At 38.9% G+C, this 27,211-nt stretch overlaps 2 protein-coding genes across 4 annotated transcripts in view; one reads left to right on the plus strand and one right to left on the minus strand.

The window, feature by feature from the left end:
- Positions 1 to 13,304, plus strand: part of LOC140712353 (uncharacterized) — a 24,116-nt gene extending 10,812 nt beyond the window's left edge. Inside the window, exon 3 of one of the 2 annotated variants that reach the window (XM_073018683.1) lies at positions 12,984 to 13,304. The gene's annotated coding sequence lies outside the window, so the exon portion shown is untranslated. Of the gene's footprint in view, positions 1 to 9,266; positions 9,348 to 12,983 lie in introns of those variants that run through there. The other variant, XM_073018684.1, reaches the window with a different exon arrangement.
- The window catches only part of LOC103237808 (aldo-keto reductase family 1 member C1-like), a 25,019-nt gene continuing 5,539 nt past the window's right edge, over positions 7,732 to 27,211 (minus strand). The window contains exons 3-10 of one of the 2 annotated variants that reach the window (XM_073018681.1): positions 20,184 to 20,351; positions 19,223 to 19,339; positions 17,878 to 17,955; positions 17,308 to 17,430; positions 14,269 to 14,378; positions 13,827 to 13,992; positions 9,745 to 9,827; positions 7,732 to 8,001 (exon numbers count right to left, since the gene is read on the minus strand). In XM_073018681.1, coding sequence (XP_072874782.1) covers positions 7,959 to 8,001; positions 9,745 to 9,827; positions 13,827 to 13,992; positions 14,269 to 14,378; positions 17,308 to 17,430; positions 17,878 to 17,955; positions 19,223 to 19,339; positions 20,184 to 20,351 — 888 coding nt within the window. In that variant the 3' untranslated portion in view covers positions 7,732 to 7,958. Of the gene's footprint in view, positions 8,002 to 9,744; positions 9,828 to 13,826; positions 13,993 to 14,268; positions 14,379 to 17,307; positions 17,431 to 17,877; positions 17,956 to 19,159; positions 19,340 to 20,183; positions 20,352 to 27,211 lie in introns of those variants that run through there. The other variant, XM_073018682.1, reaches the window with a different exon arrangement.

The following is a 27,211-nucleotide window of genomic DNA, read 5'->3' on the forward strand; positions in this document are numbered from 1 at the left end:
TGTATCTTTGTGTTTAGCTACCAGGGTAGGTGGAGGGGTACCACCAGTGGGTCCAGGGTTAGGTTGGTCTGCACTCTGAGTGTCCTTGAATGAAGCAGGCTGTAGCCCCTGCGAGGGCCAGGGGGTGGTTCTCAGGCTGCTGGGGTAATGTTCCAGAGGAGAGTTTCCCTGCCTCTGCTGCACAGAAGAGTTCACAAAGCGAGTGGGAAGTAGTGGGCGGCAGTGAGCCTCAATCAGCACCCATGGAGTTGGCAAGGCAGTTTTCATTCATTTCATTCTTGTAATGCTCGACTAACAGTGCCAGGTTTACATCCAGGCAGTCTGTGCACAAAACTCAGACCAGCCCCAGATCATCAGCTTTCCCACAGAGATAATAACCATGGCTCAGGCCATGTCCCTCCCGGTCTGCCCCCAAGGCTGGACACCCACCTTCTGCGCTCATGTCTGCAATGCACTTCCAGCTCTCCCCTGTGCGTTCTGCTCTAGGGCACGTGACCCCACTTGAGATTATATCACAAAATTCAGTTGGGAGCTTCTTTTACCCTGTGACCCCTCTCTGAGCTCATTAGCTGACTTCTCCAAGGGCCTCTGTGATATGTAGTCAGGAAAGACTTCCCTGGGTTCACACTGAAGACTGGGAATGCCTGCAAGGCACTTCCTGCTGCTGCTTCTGTTTGTATATTTTGCTGGCTCCCTAAATCCATTCCCGCTCTGCATAGGATTATAGCCTTCCCTTGTGGCCAGAATTTCCAGATTCCCAGTGGGGATGTGTGCTTTGGACTGGGCTGTCTCCCCTCAAAATGTGGGGATGTGATGTTTTTTGCTTGTGTCATGGAGTAGGCTGGTGGTCCCTGCTTCTTCTTCAAAGTGTATGTGAATTTTTTGGTTGTTGATTTTTCTGTTAAGTTCCTGCATCAGTTCTTGCAAAAAAGTTCACAGTGTAAATCTACACACTAATCTGTCCTTCCAAGTGGGAGAGGCATGCCAACACTGCCTCCCATCTGCCATGTGGTAGTTTTCTCCATTTTCTTCGTTCTCAATGAGATCTCTTTGTTGGCATTCGTTACCTTTTGCTGCCCCGTGTACTTGTTTTTCATTTGTGTTATCTCTGATTTCTTTGAGTAGCTTTTAAAATTTTTCTTGTAGAGATCTTTCCCCTCCTTGGCTAGCTATATTCCTAAGTGTGATGTTCATTTACGATTCCAACAATCCTAGGGTCCTTAAGATTTAAGCTACATTTGCAATGCAAGTGTTCTATAAATAATCAAGAAAGCCTAGATATTTCAGCCACATCTCGTTAAATAAAGGTTTACTGAATATTTTAAACCCACTGTTAAGAAGTCCTGTTCAGCAAAAGAAAAACAATTTTTTGAAAATAGGACTGCCTTTTGGCAATGTACCTAATCAACCAATAGCTTTCTTTTTTTTTTTTTTTTTTAATTTATTTATTATTATTAAACTTCAAGTTGTAGGGTACATGTGCACAACGTGCAGGTTTGCTACATATGTATACTTGTGCCATGTTGGTGTGCTGCACCCATCAACTCGTCATTTACATCAGGTATAACTCCCAATGCAATCCCTCCCCCCTCCCCCCTCCCCATGATAGGCCCCGGTGTGTGATGTTCCCCTTCCCGAGTCCAAGTGATCTCATTGTTCAGTTCCCACCTACGAGTGAGAACATGCGGTGTTTGGTTTTCTGTTCTTGTGATAGTTTGCTAAGAATGATGGTTTCCAGCTGCATCCATGTCCCTACAAAGGACACAAACTCATCCTTTTTTATGGCTGCATAGTACTCCATGGTGTATATGTGCCACATTTTCTTAATCCAATCTGTCACTGATGGACATTTGGGTTGATTCCAAGTCTTTGCTATTGTGAATAGTGCTGCAATAAACATACGTGTGCATGTGTCCTTATAGCAGCATAATTTATAATCCTTTGGGTATATACCCAGTAATGGGATGGCTGGGTCATATGGTACATCTAGTTCTAGATCCTTGAGGAATCGCCATACTGTTTTCCATAATGGTTGAACTAGTTTACACTCCCACCAACAGTGTAAAAGTGTTCCTATTTCTCCACATCCTCTCCAGCACCTGTTGTTTCCTGACTTTTGAATGATCGCCATTCTAACTGGTGTGAGATGGTATCTCATTGTGGTTTTGATTTGCATTTCTCTGATGGCCAGTGATGATGAGCATTTTTTCATGTGTCTGTTGGCTGTATGAATGTCTTCTTTTGAGAAATGTCTGTTCATATCCTTTGCCCACTTTTGGATGGGGTTGTTTGTTTTTTTCTTGTAAATTTGTTTGAGTTCTTTGTAGGTTCTGGATATTCGCCCTTTGTCAGATGAGTAGATTGCAAAAATTTTCTCCCATTCTGTAGGTTGCCTGCTCACTCTGATGGTAGTTTCTTTTGCTGTGCAGAAGCTCTTTAGTTTGATGAGATCCCATTTGTCAATTTTGGCTTTTGCTGCCGTTGCTTTTGGTGTTTTAGACATGAAGTCTTTGCCCATGCCTATGTCCTGAATGGTACTACCTAGGTTTTCCTCTAGGATTTTTATGGTATTAGGTCTAACATTTAAGTCTCTAATCCATCTTGAATTAATTTTCGTATAAGGAGTAAGGAAAGGATCCAGTTTCAGCTTTCTACTTATGGCTAGCCAGTTTTCCCAGCACCATTTATTAAATAGGGAATCCTTTCCCCATTTCTTGTTTCTCTCAGGTTTGTCAAAGATCAGATGGCTGTAGATGTGTGGTATTATTTCTGAGGACTCTGTTCTGTTCCATTGGTCTATATCTCTGTTTTGGTACCAGTACCATGCTGTTTTGGTTACTGTAGCCTTGTAGTATAGTTTGAAGTCAGGTAGCGTGATGCCTCCAGCTTTGTTCTTTTGACTTAGGATTGTCTTGGAGATGCGGGCTCTTTTTTGGTTCCATATGAACTTTAAAGCAGTTTTTTCCAATTCTGTGAAGAAGCTCATTGGTAGCTTGATGGGGATGGCATTGAATCTATAAATTACCTTGGGCAGTATGGCCATTTTCACGATATTGATTCTTCCTATCCGTGAGCATGGTATGTTCTTCCATTTGTTTGTGTCCTCTTTGATTTCACTGAGCAGTGGTTTGTAGTTCTCCTTGAAGAGGTCCTTTACATCCCTTGTAAGTTGGATTCCTAGGTATTTTATTCTCTTTGAAGCAATTGTGAATGGAAGTTCATTCCTGATTTGGCTCTCTGTTTGACTGTCACTGGTGTATAAGAATGCTTGTGATTTTTGCACATTAATTTTGTATCCTGAGACTTTGCTGAAGTTGCTGATCAGCTTAAGGAGATTTTGGGCTGAGACAATGGGGTTTTCTAAATATACAATCATGTCGTCTGCAAACAGGGACAATTTGACTTCTTCTTTTCCTAACTGAATCTCCTTGATTTCTTTCTCTTGCCTGATTGCCCTAGCCAGAACTTCCAACACTATGTTGAATAGGAGTGGTGAGAGAGGGCATCCCTGTCTTGTGCCAGTTTTCAAAGGGAATTTTTCCAGTTTTTGCCCATTCAGTATGATATTGGCTGTGGGTTTGTCATAAATAGCTCTTATTATTTTGAGGTACGTTCCATCAATACCGAATTTATTGAGCGTTTTTAGCATGAAGGGCTGTTGAATTTTGTCAAAAGCCTTTTCTGCATCTATCTGGGACACATTTAAAGCAGTGTGTAGAGGGAAATTTATAGCACTAAATGCCCACAAGAGAAAGCAGGAAAGATCTAAAATTGACACTCTAACATCGCAATTAAAAGAACTAGAGAAGCAAGAGCAAACACATTCGAAAGCTAGCAGAAGGCAAGAAATAACTAAGATCAGAGCAGAACTGAAGGAGATAGAGACACAAAAAACCCTCCAAAAAATCAATGAATCCAGGAGTTGGTTTTTTGAAAAGATCAACAAAATTGACAGACCACTAGCAAGACTAATAAAGAAGAAAAGAGAGAAGAATCAAATCGACGCAATTAAAAATGATAAAGGGGATATCACCACCGACCCCACAGAAATAGAAACTACCATCAGAGAATACTATAAACACCTCTATGCAAATAAACTGGAAAATCTAGAAGAAATGGATAATTTCCTGGACACTTACACTCTTCCAAGACTAAACCAGGAAGAAGTTGAATCCCTGAATAGACCAATAGTAGGCTCTGAAATTGAGGCAATAATTAATAGCCTACCAACCAAAAAAAGTCCAGGACCAGATGGATTCACAGCTGAATTCTACCAGAGGTACAAGGAGGAGCTGGTACCATTCCTTCTGAAACTATTCCAATCAATAGAAAAAGAGGGAATCCTCCCTAACTCATTTTATGAGGCCAACATCATCCTGATACCAAAGCCTGGCAGAGACACAACAAAAAAAGAGAATTTTAGACCAATATCCCTGATGAACATCGATGCAAAAATCCTCAATAAAATACTGGCAAACCGGATTCAGCAGCACATCAAAAAGCTTATCCACCATGATCAAGTGGGCTTCATCCCTGGGATGCAAGGCTGGTTCAACATTCGCAAATCAATAAACATAATCCAGCATATAAACAGAACCAAAGACAAGAACCACATCAACCAATAGCTTTCTTACAGAGAGGTTGAAAGAGATTACTGTGTTTCCATGCCTGATAACACAACATGCGTTCTGTTCCCCATGGATCATAGAGTAATTTTGATGTTCTTGTTTTGTGGTTCAGGAAATACATTTCATAAGTCTATGGCTACCACAGTGATTGGTCTGAAGAATCTGGGCAAAAAAAATTGAACACCTTCCGGAAAAGATTTACTATTCTAGATGCCATTAAAAGTATTCATGATTCAAGACAGGAGGGCAAAACATTAACTTGAACCGGAGTTTGGAGAAGTGAACTCAGCTCTCATGGATGACTTGGAGGAATGCAAGATTCAGTGGAGAAAGTAATTTCAGATGTGGTGGAAATAGCAAGGGAACTAGAATTCAAATCGGAGCTTGAATGTTACTGAATGCTTGCAATCTCATGATGCAATTTGAACAAATGAGAACTGCTTCTTATGGATGAGCAAGAAAAGTGGTTTGGTGAAATGGATTCTATTTCTTAGGAAAATGTGGTAAACATTGCTGGAATGACACCAAAGGACTTAGAATATTACAGAAGCATAGTTGATAAGGCCATGACAGTGTTTCAGACAATTATCTCTAATGCTATCATGTCCCCACTATGACAGAGTTACCTAACAAAGCCATACTCAGAAGATAGTCCAGTTATTATGTAACACGTGACTGTCATTGGTGACAAGGAAGGAGTCACTTGTGCCATTTTCAGTGTTTTCCTGCCAGGTTTACAGGTATCTGTCCTTCATATCCACCATTACCATTTTGAGAGGTTGCATGACTTTTTTAAATGATGTTTAGATTCCCTTCTGATTTGCTCTTGCATATATTCTACAATTATTCTTTTTATGATTGCTATGGAGATGACAAAATCTTTATAAAGCTATAACAATTTTCTTTAAATCAATATGAATTTAATTTCTTGTAAAAACCATCTACTTCCCCAGGTTTTCTCCACTTCAAACAGTTTTGGTCAGTAATTAATTTCCTACAATGCATACATATTAACTTAGAATTATACTTATTTCTAGACATTTGTATTTTAAATCTTGAAGTAAAATAATGGGTAGAATCCAAACTTTCAGAAAGGCATGTTTTTATATTTTACCATATATTCACATTTACAAGAAGTCTTTATAATGCTACAAGGCTGTAAGTTACCATTTCCTTTCCTTCAACCTGAATTCTTCCCTTCAGCATTACTTTGAGAGAAAAAAATAGTAAAATTAGTGAGTGGAGGTCCCTGTAAAATTTTCTTTCATAGCAAGTGTTCCTGAAATCAGGTGCCTGACTTTATGAGATTCTGAGTAACTTTGTTTTGTAACAATAAGAGTTTTATAAAAATGGATGGTAAAGAACGGGAAAAAACCCATAGCAGCTTTAGTATTGACAAATGACTGACCTAATGATTATTTCACATCTTGAAAACAGAGTGACACGTGCAAAACGGATTTGAAATATGAAAGTTTGCTTAAGCCTTACACACTTGACTACTAAGTTTTAACAAAATGTCAATCTTAACTTGACAATGACAGCAATCAAGTTTATGAGATGTGAAATTATCATTCCTTAGACTCAGAAAGTTAAGGTAGAACAGGATGGCCGTGGTTTACATGAAGTTTCCTTGAGACATGCTAAGTGTGTATGTCCATTAGACATTAATGTGGAAATGCAGAGTTCACATTGTGATCTTGCATTGAAGATTTGGAGGAAAAATCTGAGCTAGAAATATTTTTGAGGGGATTTCTCAGCCTAGAGGTGATATTTAAAGCAGAGAATATCTAAGATCATCAACGGAATGATAGTAGACAAAAAATAATCCAAAAAATTGGTCTAGGGACCTCCAAAGTTTATGGCTTCCTCCAATTTTATAGAATAAATAATTTACAGAAAAATTGTGAAAAATTTAAAAAATTTACAAAAAAATACTTGTTGGGATGCCTATCAGCTCTGAGACATGGCTTGAGAAGGAATCTCTGACAGGATTAACGTGGCTACCAGAGTAAGAATAATGGAGAGTAAATATTAGAAAGTGTGCCCAGGTTAAAAACCACTGTCCTTCTCTAAATGCTTTGATCATTAAGACATGAGATCATCCCAAGTTTACAAAAGTGTTGTCTGAAATGAAAATCATGTCTTCATGATTAGCTGATTTACTTAGTTCCCCTGAAAATTATAAGAATGAAATGCCTTTGTAAGAGTTGTTCTTACAATTTACCAAAGTTTGAAAACAGTGTGCTGTTTTACATACCCAGTTTCCAAAAGAAGTTTGAACTCTTGGAACACTTGATTTATTATATGTATTATTTCCCATTTTAATCTTGAGTGCAATGCATAATGGTTTTGGAGTATTTTTGGTTTTTACTTGAAACCATGCCTTGTTTAAAGTATAAAACATTTAAAAGATTGAATATAAAAAATGAACTGTACATTTTTACAATCTAAGAATATTTTCTAAATATGAGGTAGTCAGGGGAATGTGATTAGTCAATGATGTCTTTGATGTCCTGCCCCACCACAGACCAATAGGGTCAACGCTGTGACTGGGCACACATCAAAGATTCACGCCTGACTCACAGCTATGGGGTTTGTTAAAACCTCGTGGAAAGTTTCTTTTGATGAACAAGATATAATGATCAAAAAAAAAAAAGGTGCTGATATGTTTTTCCAACCATAGATGTACTCAACTCTCTCCTATTTAACCTCCTCACACCTGACTTCTCATCACTTTTCCTGGTGGGTGTCCTTCCACCTCCCTAACGCCCCCTCTCACAGGGATGCCTCCTCCCAAGGCTCCAGAAACTCTGACCCTCACACTGCTGGAGGGAGCCCATGAATTGCTGGTCAATATCGCTCACCCTCTACACTCCAGGCTGCATGTGCTTCTTCCAACAAGACCTAGAGAGGCACTGACGGCTAAATACCTGTCACCTGCCCCTTTCCCAGAGGGTGAACCTCCATCCACTCCCACTGCAGAAATGAATCTTAAATGGTTGATATCATCTTCCAACCCCGGCCCTAAACGTATAGGCAAATCACAATTTTGGGGCATTAGTGTATCAGAAAGAAAGAAAACATAGAAGTAATGGAGACCAAAGTAGGTGAAGAATCTTTAGGAGAGAGCATTTAATTTTTTCAAAATGAAAAAAATATATATATATTGTTTTCTTTTCTGGCTGATGCGCTTAGCTGTAGCTTGCTGAAGTGGCCAAGCAGGAGAGATTTAACCAGAAGCGACGTGTCCAGTCACCAGCATAGAGAAATCCTCTGTGTCACCAACCACACATAGGGTCTTCTGGTAGACCTCATGCAACGCCCTCCATGTTAATATTCATCGGAATACGGATAATTAGGGGAGTCCGCTAAACTGGAAAGGGAAAAAATGCACACTCTGAATGGCAATGACTCCGTTGCTACCAGGTAGCACAGTGATTTCTAGGAAGCTACCACTAGTATAGGTGTTAAGAAGTCCATTTTCTGACTGCTCTAGAATCTGTGTTTCTTAGTTTAATGAACATGACTTTATTATATCTGTAGTTTCAAAATAAAAAATCATTTAATTCTATTCCTCTGCCTGGAACTGAACACATAAAACATGCAAAGGCAAATATTCAAACTTATTTCTCTACATCTGTCCATAGAGAAAAGAGATATTCTGACATTTTCTATTTCAAATTCTCAGTAAAAACAGGAACTCATTCTGCCTTACCTTGAAGAGGAATAAGCAGACATATGCTCATCAGTAACAGACAATTTTGAGTGTAACAATTATCCTGGTAACAATTATATTTTATTTTATTTCTTTACATATTACTTATTACCTGCCTATCATATGCAACACACTTGGTTAGATTCAGAAATGTAAATTTTTGTTTTTGATATTGATTCCAATATCCAAAGAGCTATAATGCAGAAACCATTTTGCACAGATCAATGACTGCTCACATGTACAGTTACAACTTGTTAATTAGGGAATTGAGTCTATCCTTTGTGATTACACCAAGAGCAAACACTCGGAAGCTGGCAAGTGGTTTACTCCAGATGATATTTGAGTTCTACAAAATAGCACTAGTGATTGATTTTATGATCTCAGAAAACATAAATTGCTTGTAAAAATTTCTAGTGCTTGCCGCTTTTCCTTTTCTTTTTATCATTTCCTTTTTCATTGGGTATTTTCATCTAAATAAAAAAAATACTACTAATAATATCTACCAAATTTTGGGTACTTATGATGTACCATTGTGTTTGTTTTATTCACACATTATCTCATCATCTCTATTACTTGTTAAAATCTCCACTGCCATCAGGAACATAACTTCTTTTTTCCCTCATTTTGTGAGTGACCTTTTATGAATCCTAGAACCTTAGAACATAGAGGAACAGTAAACGTCTGTTATTGGTCATAAATTATCTCCAACAATGGTGCTTTTGCATCTGTACTCTTCATTTGATTTCAAAATTTCTTTATTCTCTGCACTGAGATCTCCATATTGCAGAACATCAAGGCCAAGCCCTCCTATTTGCTCCACTAAGACTGACTTGTGGAGGCAAATGCAGTGTTTGGGTCATGGGAAAACATGCAAAGAAAGGCACAAAAAAGCTTTGAAATGATTAAAAATACTTAATTGACAGGATCTGGCAAGCAATTCCATGTGAAGTAGGTGGGAATTGGAATCTGGCCCACAAGGTTGATGGAACTGCCTTTGATCTGGTAAGACATTTAGCAGGTTGGGAAGAACATCATATAAGCACAAATTTGGAAACATCTGATGTGACCACATGGGCACTATCCGCAGTATGTACACTAGACAGTAGTACAAACGGCAGGCCTACATGGAAGGTGCACATTTAGCAATGATCTTGGCTGCTCTGGAGAGTTCCATGGAGTCATGAAAGCAGAGGGACAGGTTGACCACACTGACCCCGGGCCACTCTCCCTGCCAGAGAACAGGGCTCTGGAGTGAATCCAGGGGGAGAGGTCCAGAAAGCTCCTGTCTCACCTCTGTCTCACATTGGCCTCTGTGCCCCTGCTGTAGAGGTCACTCTCAACACCCATCCTACATTCCTCCTCTGAAAATAAAGTAGGACACCCATCACCAAAATTACTTACATATCAAGGGTCAAATATCGTATATTTCTGTCTAGGTCATCTATGGCTTTCATGTCCTCTGAAGTCAACTGGAATTCAAACACCTATCAAAGTAATAGAAAACTTTAATTATTTTTAGATTACATCATTGCCAACTGGGAACCACCAAGTATGTCAGACAGTAGGGTGCAGAGACAATATTAAAAGATCGATACATTTCCAAAATTTGTGAAAGACCTCTCTAAACATTCAAGTGGTCAATGAAAACCAGACGAAAAATAAATAATAATCCATTCCCAGATAAAATATTTTGAAACTGCACAACACTGCAGACAAAGAGAATATCTCAAAAGATGCTGAAGAAGAAACAGAGCTGACATTGTGCACATATGATAGGGTCATATACCTAGAAGACCCACAAGAATCTAGAGGCAAATTTTGTAATGTCTAGTGTAATTTAGTAGGTTTGATGAATAACATTGAATATCTATCTCTCCAATGAGCAGGTATAATAGGAAAAAATAGTTTTCAACATGACTCAAGTCAATAATTGTCTAAATACTAACGATTTCACATTCAAAAGGCATGGGTACTCAACTGTGTAAATTTGGGAGACTCTAAATATCAAAAAGATGTCACTCTTTCTAACTCACACAATCAAGTAAGTGTACAAATTCATAGGGAAACTGAAAGAGTGATACAGAAAATAAGAGAAAGAGAGAGTAAAAAATGATTCCTCAAGGATCTAGAACTAGAAATACCATTTGACCCAGCCATCCCATTACTGGGTATATACTCAAAGGATTATAAATCATGCCAATATAAAGACACATGCACACGTGTGTTTATTGTGGCACTATTCACAATAGCAAAGACTTGGAATCGACCCAAATGTCCATCAGTGACAGACTAGATTAAGAAAATGTGGCACATATACACCATGGAATACTATGCAGCCATAAAAATGGATGAGTTCGTGTCCTTTGTAGGGACATGGATGCAGCTGGAAACCATCATTCTCAGCAAACTATTGCAAGAACAGAAAACCAAATACCACATGTTCTCACTTGTAGGTGGGAATTGAACAATGAGATCACTTGGACACAGGAAGGGGAACATCACACACCGGGGCCTATTGTGGGTTGGGGCGAGGGGAGAGAGAGAGCATTAGGAGATATACCTAATGTAAATGATGAGTTAATGGGTGCAGCACACTAACATGGCACATGTATACATATGTAACAAACCTGCATGTTGTGCACATGTCCCCTAGAACTTAAAGTATAATAAAAATAAATGACAACCATGTAGCACTTGATGAATCTAGGTAAGCGCATTTGTTGCATTATTCTTGTAGTATTTCTATACATTAGAAAGTCCACAAAACAGAAATGAAAAGCGATCAAAAACTATTGAAAGTATCAGTAATTACTAGGCGCGGTGGCTCTCGTCTGTAATCCTAGCACTTTGGGAGGCCAGTGCAGGAGGTTTGCCTGAGTTCAGGAGTTCAAGAACAGCTTGGGCAACACAGTGAAACCCCATCTCTACTAAAATACAAAAAATTAGCTGGGTATTGAAGTGTGCGCCTGTAGTCCCAGCTACTCGGGAGGCTGAGGCAGGAGAACTGCTTGAACCCAGGAGCCAGAGGTTGCAGTTAGCCGAGATGGTGCCACTGCACTCAACCCTGGGTGACGCAGCGAGACCCCATCTCCAAAACAAAAAAGAAAAAATTAACAGCAATGGAGAAAGTTATGAAATTAATGATATATTTGTTAAAAGATAATTTATTAATAAGTAGTGGGAAATTCATATGATCATGGATTGGAAATCTCAATATTGTTAAAGATTCGGTTCTCTCCACATTGATCTGCAGGCTTATTACAATGTCAACAAGAGATTAAAACATTTACTTAGTTGTGGAAGTTAATGAGATGATTCAAAATTTTAAATAACACATTAGTCAAGAATAGCTAAGATATTATTAAATAAATGAAGAAGTTAGAAAATTATTTGTAACATACTGGAAGTGAAACTTACTTTTTAACATTATAGTACAGAAAAGTAAATAACTGAACTGAAGATGGAAGACAGGCCAGATAATTGTTCATGGAAATTTCATATATGTTACAGGTAAAAAAAAATCAAGTTATGTGAGCAAATATGAACTTTTCAATAAATGTCAGTGGGAAATTTTGCTAAAAATTCAAAAATTAGATATGCATGTTTGGATCCTTATTTCATATAGTATTTAAAAAGTCAATCCCATTCGAATTAACTGAATTTATAAGGAAAGAATATTAACAATTTTTTAAGATAATACAGTAAAATATTGTGATAGTCCCAATATAGGATAAGACACAAAATTCACCAACCACAAGAAAGAGGAATGAAAAATGAGTCTACATGAAGGATTGAAACTTTTATCTGTGAAAACATAACCACAGAGAATATGACAACACAGGTAAAATTTGGGAGCTGTTATTTCAAGAATACATTCAAGTCTCTAAAGAATTAATATCCATGATAAATACATATATGTGTATGGTTTCTAATTAATCTAAAATATATATTAAATAACACATGTCATGTATTATATAAATCTATATATACTAGATGAATTAGAGAACATACACATATGTATAAATAGTGATAACTTCCACAGTCTTTCATAACTTTCATTTTCGTTTTGTGAATTTTCTAATTTATAAAAATAATTTTTAAATCATTTAATGAATGTCATTACCTAGATACATCAATTGTTTCATTGTTGTCATTTTTTACTCTCTCTTATTCTCTGTATCACTATTTCAGAGTATCCTATAGATTTTTTCACTTATTTAACTTAATGTTTTAGCAAATAGTGACATATACACATATACATGATATATGTCATATGTATGACATAAGTTTTATAATATATATCATACATGATGCATATTTTATATACCTATATGATTAATTAGAAAATATATATATGTATGTATTCTGGATGTTAATTCTTTAGAGACTTGGATGAATTCTTGAGAATATATGAAATAATATATCAATTTATATATATTCATACATATACCTATTGATATTATTTTACACATCTCATCTAAATGATAGATTAATTAGGAACTGCCCTCTACAGTCACATGTCCCTGTACCCACTTGCTTGGTTCTATGAATTTCCAGTTCCTTCCAATAAGAGATAGTAATAAGAGGCAGTGTGTATTTCCCCACCCTTTGAGTCTGACCTATCCTATAACTTGCATTAGGTGATAGAATTTCCCAGAAGCGATGGTTGGCAGCTCTGAGCCTAGACATGAAAAGGCTTTGCACGTGTCCACTCACTGCGTTGGGGTCATGCCCTGTCCTGAGATGAACCCTGGGCTGGATGACTGGAGGATAAAGAACTGCATGGGAGAAGGGGGCGCTCAGACAGATGCCCCATGGACATCCTGAAGCAGAGCTGCCTCACTGCCCTGCATGCACATGAGAGCCCGGCCAGGAACAGAAGGACTGGACTGAGTTCAGGCTGAGCCGAGGCTAATTTTCTAACCATGGAATCTTGAGCTCAATAAATGCTTTTTCATTAAGCCTTTGTGTTAACTGGGTTTGTCTTATAACCTGAGGTGTTGGAATAAATATGGTCTCCTACACATAAAAATAAAGATGAACAACCACCTCATAAAAAAAAAAAAAGGCAGAGTTAAACAAACAATTCACAAAGACAAAATTCTAACAGAATAAATATAAGGAATTTATACTACATAAATATACAAAAAAAAAATTCACAATGATTTGGAGACTAAAAAACATCTAATCAAACACTTCATTACAGAAAATAAAAAAAAAGACATATCCCTAGCAGATGGATATGGATAGCTCTGACTTAACGCTAATTCAAATCTCTGGTTTTGATGCCATCCTATTTCTCTCCATCTGTGTTGCCTCTCCTGTGTCAGAGTAGAAGAAATCCTTGTGAAGTACACAAAGAATTCATGCATAGGAAATACAGGGAAATGGGCTGGCCCAAGGGTGTCCTGAGAGCCTTACAAGAAGCACACGTTTGAACGACACTGTGCAGCAGCCCTGAGGCCCACAGCCCGGCTCCTCACCTTCATGTTCTCTCTGGTCCGCTGCTCATTGTAGCTCTTGGCCAGGACCACAACGCCACGCTGCAGCTGGTAGCGCAGGGCAATCAGGGCTGGGGTTCGCTTGTACTTTTTTGCCAAGGCACAAAGGACTGGGTCCTCCAAGAGAACCGGGGAGTTCTGATCCACCCTGGAAGGAAAGGCGGAAATGCTGAAGCCCTGAGACTGGGGATACAGTTTGTTAGGTGGCTCCCTAAACAGACTAAGGCATCCACTCTGCACCAGAGCTTCTCAAGTGAGGCCCCTGAACAGCAACCTCAACATCACCTGGGATCTTGTCAGAAATGCAAATTCTTCCCTCATCCCAAATCAGCTGTCAGTCAACTCCAGGAAACAGCAGGATCTGATTCATTGGGTTTTTTTAGCAAACCAGTGTTTTAGGTAAACTTCCTGTATGTCTTATTACCATTGTTTTTCTCGATGGGATCCCAGAGCACTAAAGGCCACCAGAACAATGTCTTTTGACTTGCAGAAATCCAGCAGTTTTCTCTGGTTGAAGTAAGGATGACATTCCACCTGCAGATGAGCAAGATGGAAAAGCATCAGATAATCCAAAAGTTATATTAATATTAAAATCACAAAAGTAAAAGAAGCCGAATAATATAGAGCATTAAATTTGAACTGAGAGTATTTGCCAAAAAATGATGTTTTACATACAACTTAATTTTATATCCCTCTCTCCTAAGAAAATCGAAATGCTATTTCTGAGCAAAACCAACCTCTACAAACCCTATCCTGGTTTCTCAATAACTCCGACCACTAGAAGGAGACACGGCCAATTTCAGAGCTGGGATAAGGTAAGATTCTTTGAGCCTTAGGCATCAAATTGTGCCAGAAATCAAGAATTTGGTCAAAGACTCATGAAAGCATGTCTAAAAGAAAAAAGAACTGATTTCCTAATTGATATCAAAAATGCATACATATATATGTATGTTTTCTAATTCATCTGACATATAACATGCATATCATATATGCCATCTATGATATATATATATATATATATATATATAATAGATGAACTAGAAAATATACAAATACACATAAATACTGATAACTTTCATAGGCTTTCATTACTTTTCCTTTTTGTACGATGGATTTGTATGGTGACATCCCAAATGTCACCAGTGGGTTTCCTATGAAACAAGTGCTTTGTCTTTTATACTTGCCCTCATGAGTCTTTGATCAAATTCTTCTTTTAGATAGATAGATAGATACATAGATAGATAGATAGATAGATAGATAGATAGATAGATAGATAGATAGATGGATGGATGGATGGATAGATAGATAGATAGATAGATAGATAGATAGATAGATATACTGAATAGATGTGAGCATTAAAAATAAGTAAAATGAATTAAAAATCACAGCAGAAAAATCCATGAGTCTATAGTAATTAGTGTGAGAATGAAAAAATGAACATTTGTCTACTCTGATGGTGGTCATTACAGCAATTACATTCACAATACATTGCTAATTGAAGGAAGAAGTTAATTTTTACCCTGACTTAGAGGAATAATAGTATATTATTTTTACTTGCTGAGAAATTACTTTTAGTTAAATATCAGGTAAGAACAGTTAAACAAGTGGTTGAAATTGTAAATGATTATGTAAAAACACCAAGGAAATAACAAATAAGAAATAACAAAGAGGAAAACAGAAATACAATACAAAAAAGTTCAAATCACTGATGTATACTCAATCATAGGTGAAAATGTGTCATGGGAATATGACTACTTCTGTTGAGAATTAGCTCCCAGCAGATTACTAGCAATTGTTCAAGAGAAAACACATATTAAAACAATAGATGTGACCATTGTTAGCTTAACCAAGTTTTTAAAACTAGCTTCACCACTAGTGGGGTATTCTGTGATTGTATGCAGTCTAGTGTGGTGCAGTTTGAAAAACATGGCATGATAAAAACATTTTCTTGCCCCAAAGATTTAAGCCAATGTAATAAAATACTCACATCTAATGTTTAATTTACAGAAACTTTCAACAACTGGGAAAAACAAGTTAACTGATATCAAAATACAACAATATAAAAACAATTGAATTCTGGTTAAAAAAAGAAGAGCCACAAAAGATATTTTGATTAAACAATGGAAAATTCAAATATGGACTGGATGCCAAATGACATGAGGGCGCTGTAGATGATGTTCTTAGATACAGTAAGGACACTGTAACGGGGAGAATATCTTCATTCCTGTGACATGTTTGGAGAGGTCTCCAGGGGTCAATTGGCATCTTTACAATTTACCTTGAAGAAGTTCTAGAAACATTATATGTATTTTTGCAGATATACTCCATATAACGTTGCAAAATGTTAGTATTTTGAATACAAATGGTAACATGGGTCTCCAGTATTATCTTTACCAAATTTTTGGAAAGTTTGAAAATTGCCATAATAAAAATTGGGGAACTACTAATATTAAAATAACATTAATTTCTCAATGCTTTTATTAAATTATCATGGCACCATATCACTATACCAAATTCATAAATTTTATGCATTTATGTATTTCCACTGTTGATCTTTACTCATTGACTCTAAGTTTTTAAAAATGAAATAAAACAAAAAAGTGTAAGTTACTGGGAAAAGTGTAGTGACTTTAATGCTGAAATGTGTATAACATTTGGGGGCAGTCAATTTGATCAAAGAGGCCTGGAATCAACAATCAGAGCTCCGGGATAAGATGGAATTATCTCTAGGCTATGAAAGAACCACGCATAGAATAGATGTGTTTAAGCAGCTGATTGCATGACAGACTCCAAAGAACAGCAGCCGACTAGGAGCGGGGCAGTCATTGGTCAGCTCGATGTTCTGCTAAATATTTCTCAGTGTTGATTTCATCCACTGTGAACAGATATCTCTGTAAACAGGTCATTTTCTCTTTCTACCATGGATGACCTTCATTGTCTGCAGATAATTTTTAGTGTATCTATGCCCTTGGTCAAGAAGTATGAAAGCACTGATACCAAGAGGCACTGAGACATCTGAACTCCATGGAAATCCCTAGTATTTCTCTTCTCTTACTCTCTCTCTCTCTCCTTATGTACTGTACATTCTGTCTTTTCAGGGCTTCATATCTATGCACACTTCCATCCAAATCACCTTCATCCATCCACTCTCGGGTCATCTTTCATAGCTTAGGGGTAAGTCCACCTTTCCCTGAATCTAATTGACAATCCTTGGCCTCCTTGATTGAACTGACTTCCCCTAAATATAACTCACAATTCAGCATCAAAGTTACAACACATTTTCGTAAGACTTTTCTAAGCCGGGTACAAGTAAGAGCCCTCTATGCCCTTCGAGACAGAGGCTTTGCTCTCTAGAATCTTCTCTTTTACAAAGATCAGTGGGACTAAATGAATGGATACTTGGCCAATAGGACAGAAAGAGGGGCATGAAGAGCAGAAAAGAGAGGAGACTGAGGGCGCTCACCTGGTTGCAGACAGGTTTGTACTTGAGCCCTGGCTTGTTGAGGATCATTTCCAGCTGCCTGCGGTTGAAGTTGGACACCCCGATGGACTTGGCCAATCCTGCATCTTTACATTTCTCCATGGCCTGGGAAAAAGGAATTGTGAGGTATCATTTATGTAGTCGACTGAAGATCAAGATAAATGTAACGTAGAACTGTGAAAGCAACAACTGTGTAGATATGACAATCAACTAGCTAGTTGTGATTCTTAAAAGGGAGAAAATAAATAAGAAAATTGGGGAGGAAGATAGTGATTGCAAGAGTAAGAATTTCTGTTTCCTCCTTAGGAAACTGGAGAGTCTAGTGCACAGGCAAGGAAAGAAATCCCAGTCCTCCTTACCCCCAACCCTTCTCCTCCACTTCTCTCTTTTGTATGCCTGTCATTTCTTTTTCTTCACTGCTCACAAATCTACCTTTGTAAAACTCCTAAATTTTTGATCCAATGGTGCATTTTCCATTCTTGTACTTGGAAGATAGGAACCAGATGTCTCCTATCTCATCTTTCTTATCTGTGCTCTCCTCCAAGCACTCACCTCCCACGTAGCACAGAGATCCACTGTGTCAAGTAGTACTTTTCCATTTTCATCTTTTGGGATCATCTCCTCACCTGGCTGAAGTAGAAGCAGTCAATTTAGTGATGTCACAAATCAATTTCTCCACATAAATTTCCCCACACATAGCCATGCTCTGAGGTACATTTAAGAACACTAATCCTCCTTGAGGTAGGTGATGCAATGCTCCAGAGAGTGATACGTACAAAGTGTGCTACATATGAAGGTATAAGGAATGTCTTCAGGAGACAGGCTTCTTCTAATCTCTTATAACTATTATATGTATAAATAAATACCATCTTTCTTGTTGCTAATGGAGTGTCATCATTGACTTACATTACTTTCTTCTGCTCCTATAATTTTCTCTATGGCAATACCTCTCTTCAAATGCAAAAGATCTTAATATTCAGGAATAATAGATAATACTTTTGACCCAGATGCCACTATCAGAGTTCTTTATCTCCCTGAACATATGATGTTCCATGGACAGGACCATGAACGCATCATGGTCAATGGAGGTGTTTTCAAGGCCAGTTTGGAAGTTGGGAGATGCACAGGAGCTCGTGGTAATGACCATGAGCCTGAAATTGCTCCAAAGCCATAAATACCACCAATGAAAAAGGTTGGAACAAATACTTAAAAAGCCTTTTGTAATAAAGCAGAGATAAGAATGGAGAAAGGATTTATTTTTAGAGATTTTATCAAATTCTTAATGTAGCCATGGCTTTGACTTTCATATCTAGCTCACCCTTGCATTAACTAGCCTAAGGAGATTTCCGTAACCTTAAAACAAAAGTTACGAATGACACAAGAATTCATCGCTAAGCAAGAATAAAAACTCAATGTGAAAAGAGAGGATGCATAAGCAACAGTTTCCCATTAAGATTTGTAGTTTAAGAGACTCCAGGACTGAGTTCTTGCCCCTTGAAAGGAGTCAAGAGGATGGAAACTCATTGTGCACCCTATGTGCAACAGCTTTTCTGGACACCACAACTTCATGAAACTCTGTGTCTGTGAACATCCCAAGAGGTGAACTCAGGAGTCATAACTAAGACCTTGTGCCTTCAACGAGATGATTGTCATTTCCTCAAGTTTTTAAAGCAGACGGTTTGAGGATTCTGCACTCTCTTTTCTTGTAGACATGCATCATGGAAGTACGGATTCAAAATGTATTCAATAGAAAGGGAATTAGGAGTTATGTTTAGGGCTCTTCTTCCATGTTATAATCCCTATGTCCTCCTAAGAAAATGCTTAGTTCAAATATCCATGAAAACAACATTTATGATGACAACAAAAGTGAAATAAATTTGATCACAAAACTACCTACCTTTAGAGACACTGGAAAATGAATAAGATAAAGGTCAACATAGTCCAATTGGAGATTTTTCAGTGACCTTTCCAAGGCTGGTCGGACCAACTCTGGTCGATGGGAATTGCACCAAAGCTGCAGAGGTGAGAGAAAGGAAGTTGTGTAATGAAAACTTGAGCCAGTTTTACTAGTTTGCTCGACCTAATATTTAAACATTTTCTACTACTTCAAAACTAATGACCACAGGCAAAATTATTCTCTCTCTTCTTGTGATGCCTTTTGTTCCACCATATCCTGATGAACTTTGTAATATGTTGGATATATAGTTAGTACATATGCTGAAAGAAAGAGTGAAATTACTCCAAAAGTAAAAGTTGTTATCAAATCATAAGCATACCCATTATCTGAATTATCTTTGGTATGTTTTACAACTCATGTTAGTAGTGTAATTCACCAATTCAGCCCAATGGGCAAGAATAAGTATCTTTGTGGTTTAGAAACTGAGGAGGCAAATACAGTTTTTAATATGTTAACTTGTGCTGGACGCAATTTAAAACAATGTAGGTATCATTGTTTTATATGCACAGAGCTGTCTTACATTGCTTTCTCTCCCTCTTTCTGATCAAGATGATAATGGAAACTCAGAATCCTAACAAATGTAAGAAATTCACCCAGGAGGTAAGACATAACATAACATGATTAAGGTTATCTCTGATTCTATAGTCTATGTTAAACCATATTGATCTGTGCTGACCTCGAAGAGTAAAGGGACTTTGAAGTCATGAGTTGGAACACTGCGAAGATGAGAAAGTCATCTTCATTTTCTGCCTTTGATTTTATTTTCATACATGAATAATTGTGAATAAATTGAAATGAATAAGCACAATTCACCCTCAACTATGGATCCAGTCATAGAATTGCCACCTCCACACAATCACCATAAACACATGTGCACACAAGCTCATCATAGGCACGGTACCTTTGAAGTGTAGAAGATGTCTTCTCTCTTCACAGTGCCATCTGCAATCTTGCTTCGGATGGCCAGTCCAACCTGCTCCTCATTATTATAAATATGTGCACAATCAACATGGCGGAACCCAACTTCTATCGCCAGTTTGGTGGCCTCTAGAGCTTTATCTTTAGGAACCTAGGGGAGCAACCAAAGGTAGTATTTTCTGACTGATGTGCCTGAGAGTTAGTTCAGGCACAAGCAGCAACGTTTACAAAAATCACCTTTTCCTCCTTTCTTTTTTTTTTTTTTTTTTTAATTTATTTATTATTATTAAACTTCAAGTTGTAGGGTACATGTGCACAACGTGCAGGTTTGCTACATATGTATACTTGTGCCATGTTGGTGTGCTGCACCCATCAACTCGTCATTTACATCAGGTATAACTCCCAATGCAATCCCTCCCCCCTCCCCCCTCCCCATGATAGGCCCCGGTGTGTGATGTTCCCCTTCCCGAGTCCAAGTGATCTCATTGTTCAGTTCCCACCTACGAGTGAGAACATGCGGTGTTTGGTTTTCTGTTCTTGTGATAGTTTGCTAAGAATGATGGTTTCCAGCTGCATCCATGTCCCTACAAAGGACACAAACTCATCCTTTTTTATGGCTGCATAGTATTCCATGGTGTATATGTGCCACATTTTCTTAATCCAATCTGTCACTGATGGACATTTGGGTTGATTCCAAGTCTTTGCTATTGTGAATAGTGCTGCAATAAACATACGTGTGCATGTGTCCTTATAGCAGCATAATTTATAATCCTTTGGGTATATACCCAGTAATGGGATGGCTGGGTCATATGGTACATCTAGTTCTAGATCCTTGAGGAATCGCCATACTGTTTTCCATAATGGTTGAACTAGTTTACAATCCCACCAACAGTGTAAAAGTGTTCCTATTTCTCCACATCCTCTCCAGCACCTGTTGTTTCCTGACTTTTGAATGATCGCCATTCTAACTGGTGTGAGATGGTATCTCATTGTGGTTTTGATTTGCATTTCTCTGATGGCCAGTGATGATGAGCATTTTTTCATGTGTCTGTTGGCTGTATGAATGTCTTCTTTTGAGAAATGTCTGTTCATATCCTTTGCCCACTTTTGGATGGGGTTGTTTGTTTTTTTCTTGTAAATTTGTTTGAGTTCTTTGTAGGTTCTGGATATTAGCCCTTTGTCAGATGAGTAGATTGCAAAAATTTTCTCCCATTCTGTAGGTTGCCTGCTCACTCTGATGGTAGTTTCTTTTGCTGTGCAGAAGCTCTTTAGTTTGATGAGATCCCATTTGTCAATTTTGGCTTTTGCTGCCGTTGCTTTTGGTGTTTTAGACATGAAGTCTTTGCCCATGCCTATGTCCTGAATGGTACTACCTAGGTTTTCCTCTAGGATTTTTATGGTATTAGGTCTAACATTTAAGTCTCTAATCCATCTTGAATTAATTTTCGTATAAGGAGTAAGGAAAGGATCCAGTTTCAGCTTTCTACTTATGGCTAGCCAGTTTTCCCAGCACCATTTATTAAATAGGGAATCCTTTCCCCATTTCTTGTTTCTCTCAGGTTTGTCAAAGATCAGATGGCTGTAGATGTGTGGTATTATTTCTGAGGACTCTGTTCTGTTCCATTGGTCTATATCTCTGTTTTGGTACCAGTACCATGCTGTTTTGGTTACTGTAGCCTTGTAGTATAGTTTGAAGTCAGGTAGCGTGATGCCTCCAGCTTTGTTCTTTTGACTTAGGATTGTCTTGGAGATGCGGGCTCTTTTTTGGTTCCATATGAACTTTAAAGCAGTTTTTTCCAATTCTGTGAAGAAGCTCATTGGTAGCTTGATGGGGATGGCATTGAATCTATAAATTACCTTGGGCAGTATGGCCATTTTCACGATATTGATTCTTCCTATCCATGAGCATGGTATGTTCTTCCATTTGTTTGTGTCCTCTTTGATTTCACTGAGCAGTGGTTTGTAGTTCTCCTTGAAGGGGTCCTTTACATCCCTTGTAAGTTGGATTCCTAGGTATTTTATTCTCTTTGAAGCAATTGTGAATGGAAGTTCATTCCTGATTTGGCTCTCTGTTTGACTGTCACTGGTGTATAAGAATGCTTGTGATTTTTGCACATTAATTTTGTATCCTGAGACTTTGCTGAAGTTGCTGATCAGCTTAAGGAGATTTTGGGCTGAGACAATGGGGTTTTCTAAATATACAATCATGTCGTCTGCAAACAGGGACAATTTGACTTCTTCTTTTCCTAACTGAATCCCCTTGATTTCTTTCTCTTGCCTGATTGCCCTAGCCAGAACTTCCAACACTATGTTGAATAGGAGTGGTGAGAGAGGGCATCCCTGTCTTGTGCCAGTTTTCAAAGGGAATTTTTCCAGTTTTTGCCCATTCAGTATGATATTGGCTGTGGGTTTGTCATATATAGCTCTTATTATTTTGAGGTACGTTCCATCAATACCGAATTTATTGAGCGTTTTTAGCATGAAGGGCTGTTGAATTTTGTCAAAAGCCTTTTCTGCATCTATTGAGATAATGATGTGGTTCTTGTCTTTGGTTCTGTTTATATGCTGGATTATGTTTATTGATTTGCGAATGTTGAACCAGCCTTGCATCCCAGGGATGAAACCCACTTGATCATGGTGGATAAGCTTTTTGATGTGCTGCTGAATCCGGTTTGCCAGTATTTTATTGAGGATTTTTGCATCGATGTTCATCAGGGATATTGGTCTAAAATTCTCTTTTTTTGTTGTGTCTCTGCCAGGCTTTGGTATCAGGATGATGTTGGCCTCATAAAATGAGTTAGGGAGGATTCCCTCTTTTTCTATTGATTGGAATAGTTTCAGAAGGAATGGTACCAGCTCCTCCTTGTACCTCTGGTAGAATTCAGCTGTGAATCCATCTGGTCCTGGACTTTTTTTGGTTGGTAGGCTATTAATTATTGCCTCAATTTCAGAGCCTACTATTGGTCTATTCAGGGATTCAACTTCTTCCTGGTTTAGTCTTGGAAGAGTGTAAGTGTCCAGGAAATTATCCATTTCTTCTAGATTTTCCAGTTTATTTGCATAGAGGTGTTTATAGTATTCTCTGATGGTAGTTTGTATTTCTGTGGGGTCAGTGGTGATATCCCCTTTATCATTTTTAATTGCGTCGATTTGATTCTTCTCTCTTTTCTTCTTTATTAGTCTTGCTAGTGGTCTGTCAATTTTGTTGATCTTTTCAAAAAACCAACTCCTGGATTCATTGATTTTTTGGAGGGTTTTTTGTGTCTCTATCTCCTTCAGTTCTGCTCTGATCTTAGTTATTTCTTGCCTTCTGCTAGCTTTCGAATGTGTTTGCTCTTGCTTCTCTAGTTCTTTTAATTGCGATGTTAGAGTGTCAATTTTAGATCTTTCCTGCTTTCTCTTGTGGGCATTTAGTGCTATAAATTTCCCTCTACACACTGCTTTAAATGTGTCCCAGAGATTCTGGTATGTTGTATCTTTGTTCTCATTGGTTTCAAAGAACATCTTTATTTCTGCCTTCATTTCGTTATGTACCCAGTAGTCATTCAGGAGCAGGTTGTTCAGTTTCCATGTAGTTGAGCGGTTTTGATTGAGTTTCTTAGTCCTGAGTTCTAATTTGATTGCACTGTGGTCTGAGAGACAGTTTGTTATAATTTCTGTTCTTGTACATTTGCTGAGGAGTGCTTTACTTCCAATTACGTGGTCAATTTTGGAGTAAGTACGATGTGGTGCTGAGAAGAATGTATATTCTGTTGATTTGGGGTGGAGAGTTCTATAGATGTCTATTAGGTCTGCTTGCTGCAGAGATGAGTTCAATTCCTGGATATCCTTGTTAACTTTCTGTCTCGTTGATCTGTCTAATGTTGACAGTGGAGTGTTGAAGTCTCCCATTATTATTGTATGGGAGTCTAAGTCTCTTTGTAAGTCTCTAAGGACTTGCTTTATGAATCTGGGTGCTCCTGTATTGGGTGCATATATATTTAGGATAGTTAGCTCTTCCTGTTGAATTGATCCCTTTACCATTATGTAATGGCCTTCTTTGTCTCTTTTGATCTTTGATGGTTTAAAGTCTATTTTATCAGAGACTAGTATTGCAACCCCCGCTTTTTTGTGTTCTCCATTTGCTTGGTAAATCTTCCTCCATCCCTTTATTTTGAGCCTATGTATGTCTCTGCGTGTGAGATGGGTCTCCTGAATACAGCAGACTGATGGGTCTTGACTCTTTATCCAGTTTGCCAGTCTGTGTCTTTTAATTGGAGCATTTAGTCCATTTACATTTAAGGTTAAGATTGTTATGTGTGAACTTGATCCTGCCATGATGATATTAACTGGTTATTTTGCTCGTTAGTTGATGCAGTTTCTTCCTAGCCTTGATGGTCTTTACATTTTGGCATGTTTTTGCAATGGCTGGTACCGGTTGTTCCTTTCCATGTTTAGTGCTTCCTTCAGGGTCTCTTGTAAGGCAGGCCTAGTGGTGACAAAATCTCTAAGCATTTGGTTATCTGTAAAGGATTTTATTTCTCCTTCACTTATGAAACTTAGTTTGGCTGGATATGAAATTCTGGGTTTAAAATTCTTTTCTTTAAGAATGTTGAATATTGGTCCCCACTCTCTTCTGGCTTGAAGAGTTTCTGCCGAGAGATCTGCTGTTAGTCTGATGGGCTTCCCTTTGTGGGTAACCCGACCTTTCTCTCTGGCTGCCCTTAAGATTTTTTCCTTCATTTCCACTTTGGTGAATCTGGCAATTATGTGTCTTGGAGTTGCTCTTCTCGAGGAGTATCTTTGTGGCGTTCTCTGTATTTCCTGGATTTGAATGTTGGCCTGCCCTACTAGGTTGGGGAAGTTCTCCTGGATGATATCCTGAAGAGTGTTTTCCAACTTGGTTCCATTTTCCCCCTCACTTTCAGGCACCCCAATCAGACGTAGATTTGGTCTTTTTACATAATCCCATACTTCTTGCAGGCTTTGTTCATTTCTTTTTCTTCTTTTTTCTTTTGGTTTCTCTTCTCGCTTCATTTCATTCATTTGATCCTCCATCGCTGACATTCTTTCTTCCAGTTGATCGAGACGGTTACTGAAGCTTGTGCATTTGTCACGTATTTCTCGTGCCATGGTTTTCGTCTCTTTCATTTCGTTTGTGAGCTTCTCTGCATTAATTACTCTAGCCATCAATTCTTCCACTTTTTTTTCAAGATTTTTAGTTTCTTTGAGCTGGGTACGTAATTCCTCCTTTAGCTCTGAGAAATTTGATGGACTGAAGCCTTCCTCTCTCATCTCGTCGAAGTCATTCTCCGTCCAGCTTTGATCCGTTGCTGGCGATGAGCTGCGCTCCTTTGCCGGGGGAGATGCGCTCTTATTTTTTGAATTTCCAGCTTTTCTGCCCTGCTTTTTCCCCATCTTTGTGGTTTTATCTGCCTCTGGTCTTTGATGATGGTGATGTACTGATGGGGTTTTGGTGTAGGTGTCCTTCCTGTTTGATAGCTTTCCTTCTAACAGTCAGGATCCTCAGCTGTAGGTTGTAGCTGTAGGAGATTGCTTGAGGTCCACTCCAGACCCTGTTTGCCTGGGTATCAGCAGCAGAGGCTGCAGAAGATAGAATATTTCTGAACAGCGAGTGTACCTGTCTGATTCTTGCTTTGGAATCTTCCTCTCAGGGGTGTACTCCACCCTGTGAGGTGCGGGGTGTCAGACTGCCCCTAGTGGGGGATGTCTCCCAGTTAGGCTACTCAGGGGTCAGGGACCCACTTGAGCAGGGAGTCTGTCCCTTCTCAGATCTCAACCTCCGTGTTGGGAGATCCACTGCTGTCTTCAAAGCTGTCAGACAGAGTCGTTTGCGTCTGCAGAGCTGCTGCGTTTGTTATTATTTACTGTGCCCTGTCCCCAGAGGTGGAGTCTACAGAGACAGGCAGGTTTCCTTGAGCTGCTGTGAGCTCCACCCAGTTCGAGCTTCCCAGCAGCTTTGTTTACCTACTTAAGCCTCAGCAATGGCGGGCACCCCTCCCCCAGCCTCGCTGCTGCCTTGCCGGTAGATCACAGACTGCTGTGCTAGCAATGAGGGAGGCTCCGTGGGTGTGGGTCACTCCCGGCCAGGTGTGGGATATGATCTCCTGGTGTGCCTGTCTGCTTAAAGCGCAGTATTGGGGTGGGAGTTACCCGATTTTCCAGGTGTTGTGTGTCTCAGTTCCCCTGGCTAGGAAAAGGGATTCCCTTCCCCCTTGCGCTTTCCAGGTGAGGCAATGCCTTGCCCTGCTTCAGCTCTCGCTGGTCGGGCTGCAGCAGCTGACCAGCACCGATCGTCTGGCACTCCCCAGTGAGATGAACCCAGTACCTCAGTTGAAAATGCAGAAATCGCCGGTCTTCTGTGTTGCTCGCGCTGGGAGTTGGAGACTGGAGCTGTTCCTATTCGGCCATCTTGCTCCGCCCCTCTTCCTCATTTCTTGGATGAGTTCTGTCTGTGGAATCATAAGCCCATCCCAGTCTGTCTGGGTCTTTCCTGGTTAGTAATAAAAGTTGGGCATAGCAGGAACTTCTGCAGTCCCAGAAAATCGCTGCTTGACCAGTAGCTTGGAAGTATCCCTAAAACAACTTCAGGTTCAGTGATTTTTTGGCAACATTAACAGGCCGCAACCTCTGGTTATAGATATAATCTTAATTATTTTTAGTATGGTGAAATTAACACGAGGAAATAGCCACATGGAAGGAATTAGGAAGGAATGCAGTGTAAGCTCCTGCGATTCCTCTCCCACCCTGTCGCTGCACAGAACGCACTGACTTTATCCAGCATCATATTTTTTCAATGTATGTGAACTGTTGTCTACAAGAGATGCTCTCTACATACTCCATTAATAAGATTTTGTCTGGGACTTCTTACATTGACTCACTCTGCCTAGCAGACACAACACTTCCAGTCCCCAAAAGAAAGCAGGTGCATAGAAACTCCACAGTTTACATAAACTGTTACGTAGAACCACCATTCTTATCAGCTAGGAAACAGTGAGAAATCCACCTTAT

Source organism: Chlorocebus sabaeus, chromosome 9, assembly GCF_047675955.1.
Source record: "Chlorocebus sabaeus isolate Y175 chromosome 9, mChlSab1.0.hap1, whole genome shotgun sequence".
Classification (NCBI taxonomy): Eukaryota; Metazoa; Chordata; class Mammalia; order Primates; family Cercopithecidae; genus Chlorocebus; species Chlorocebus sabaeus.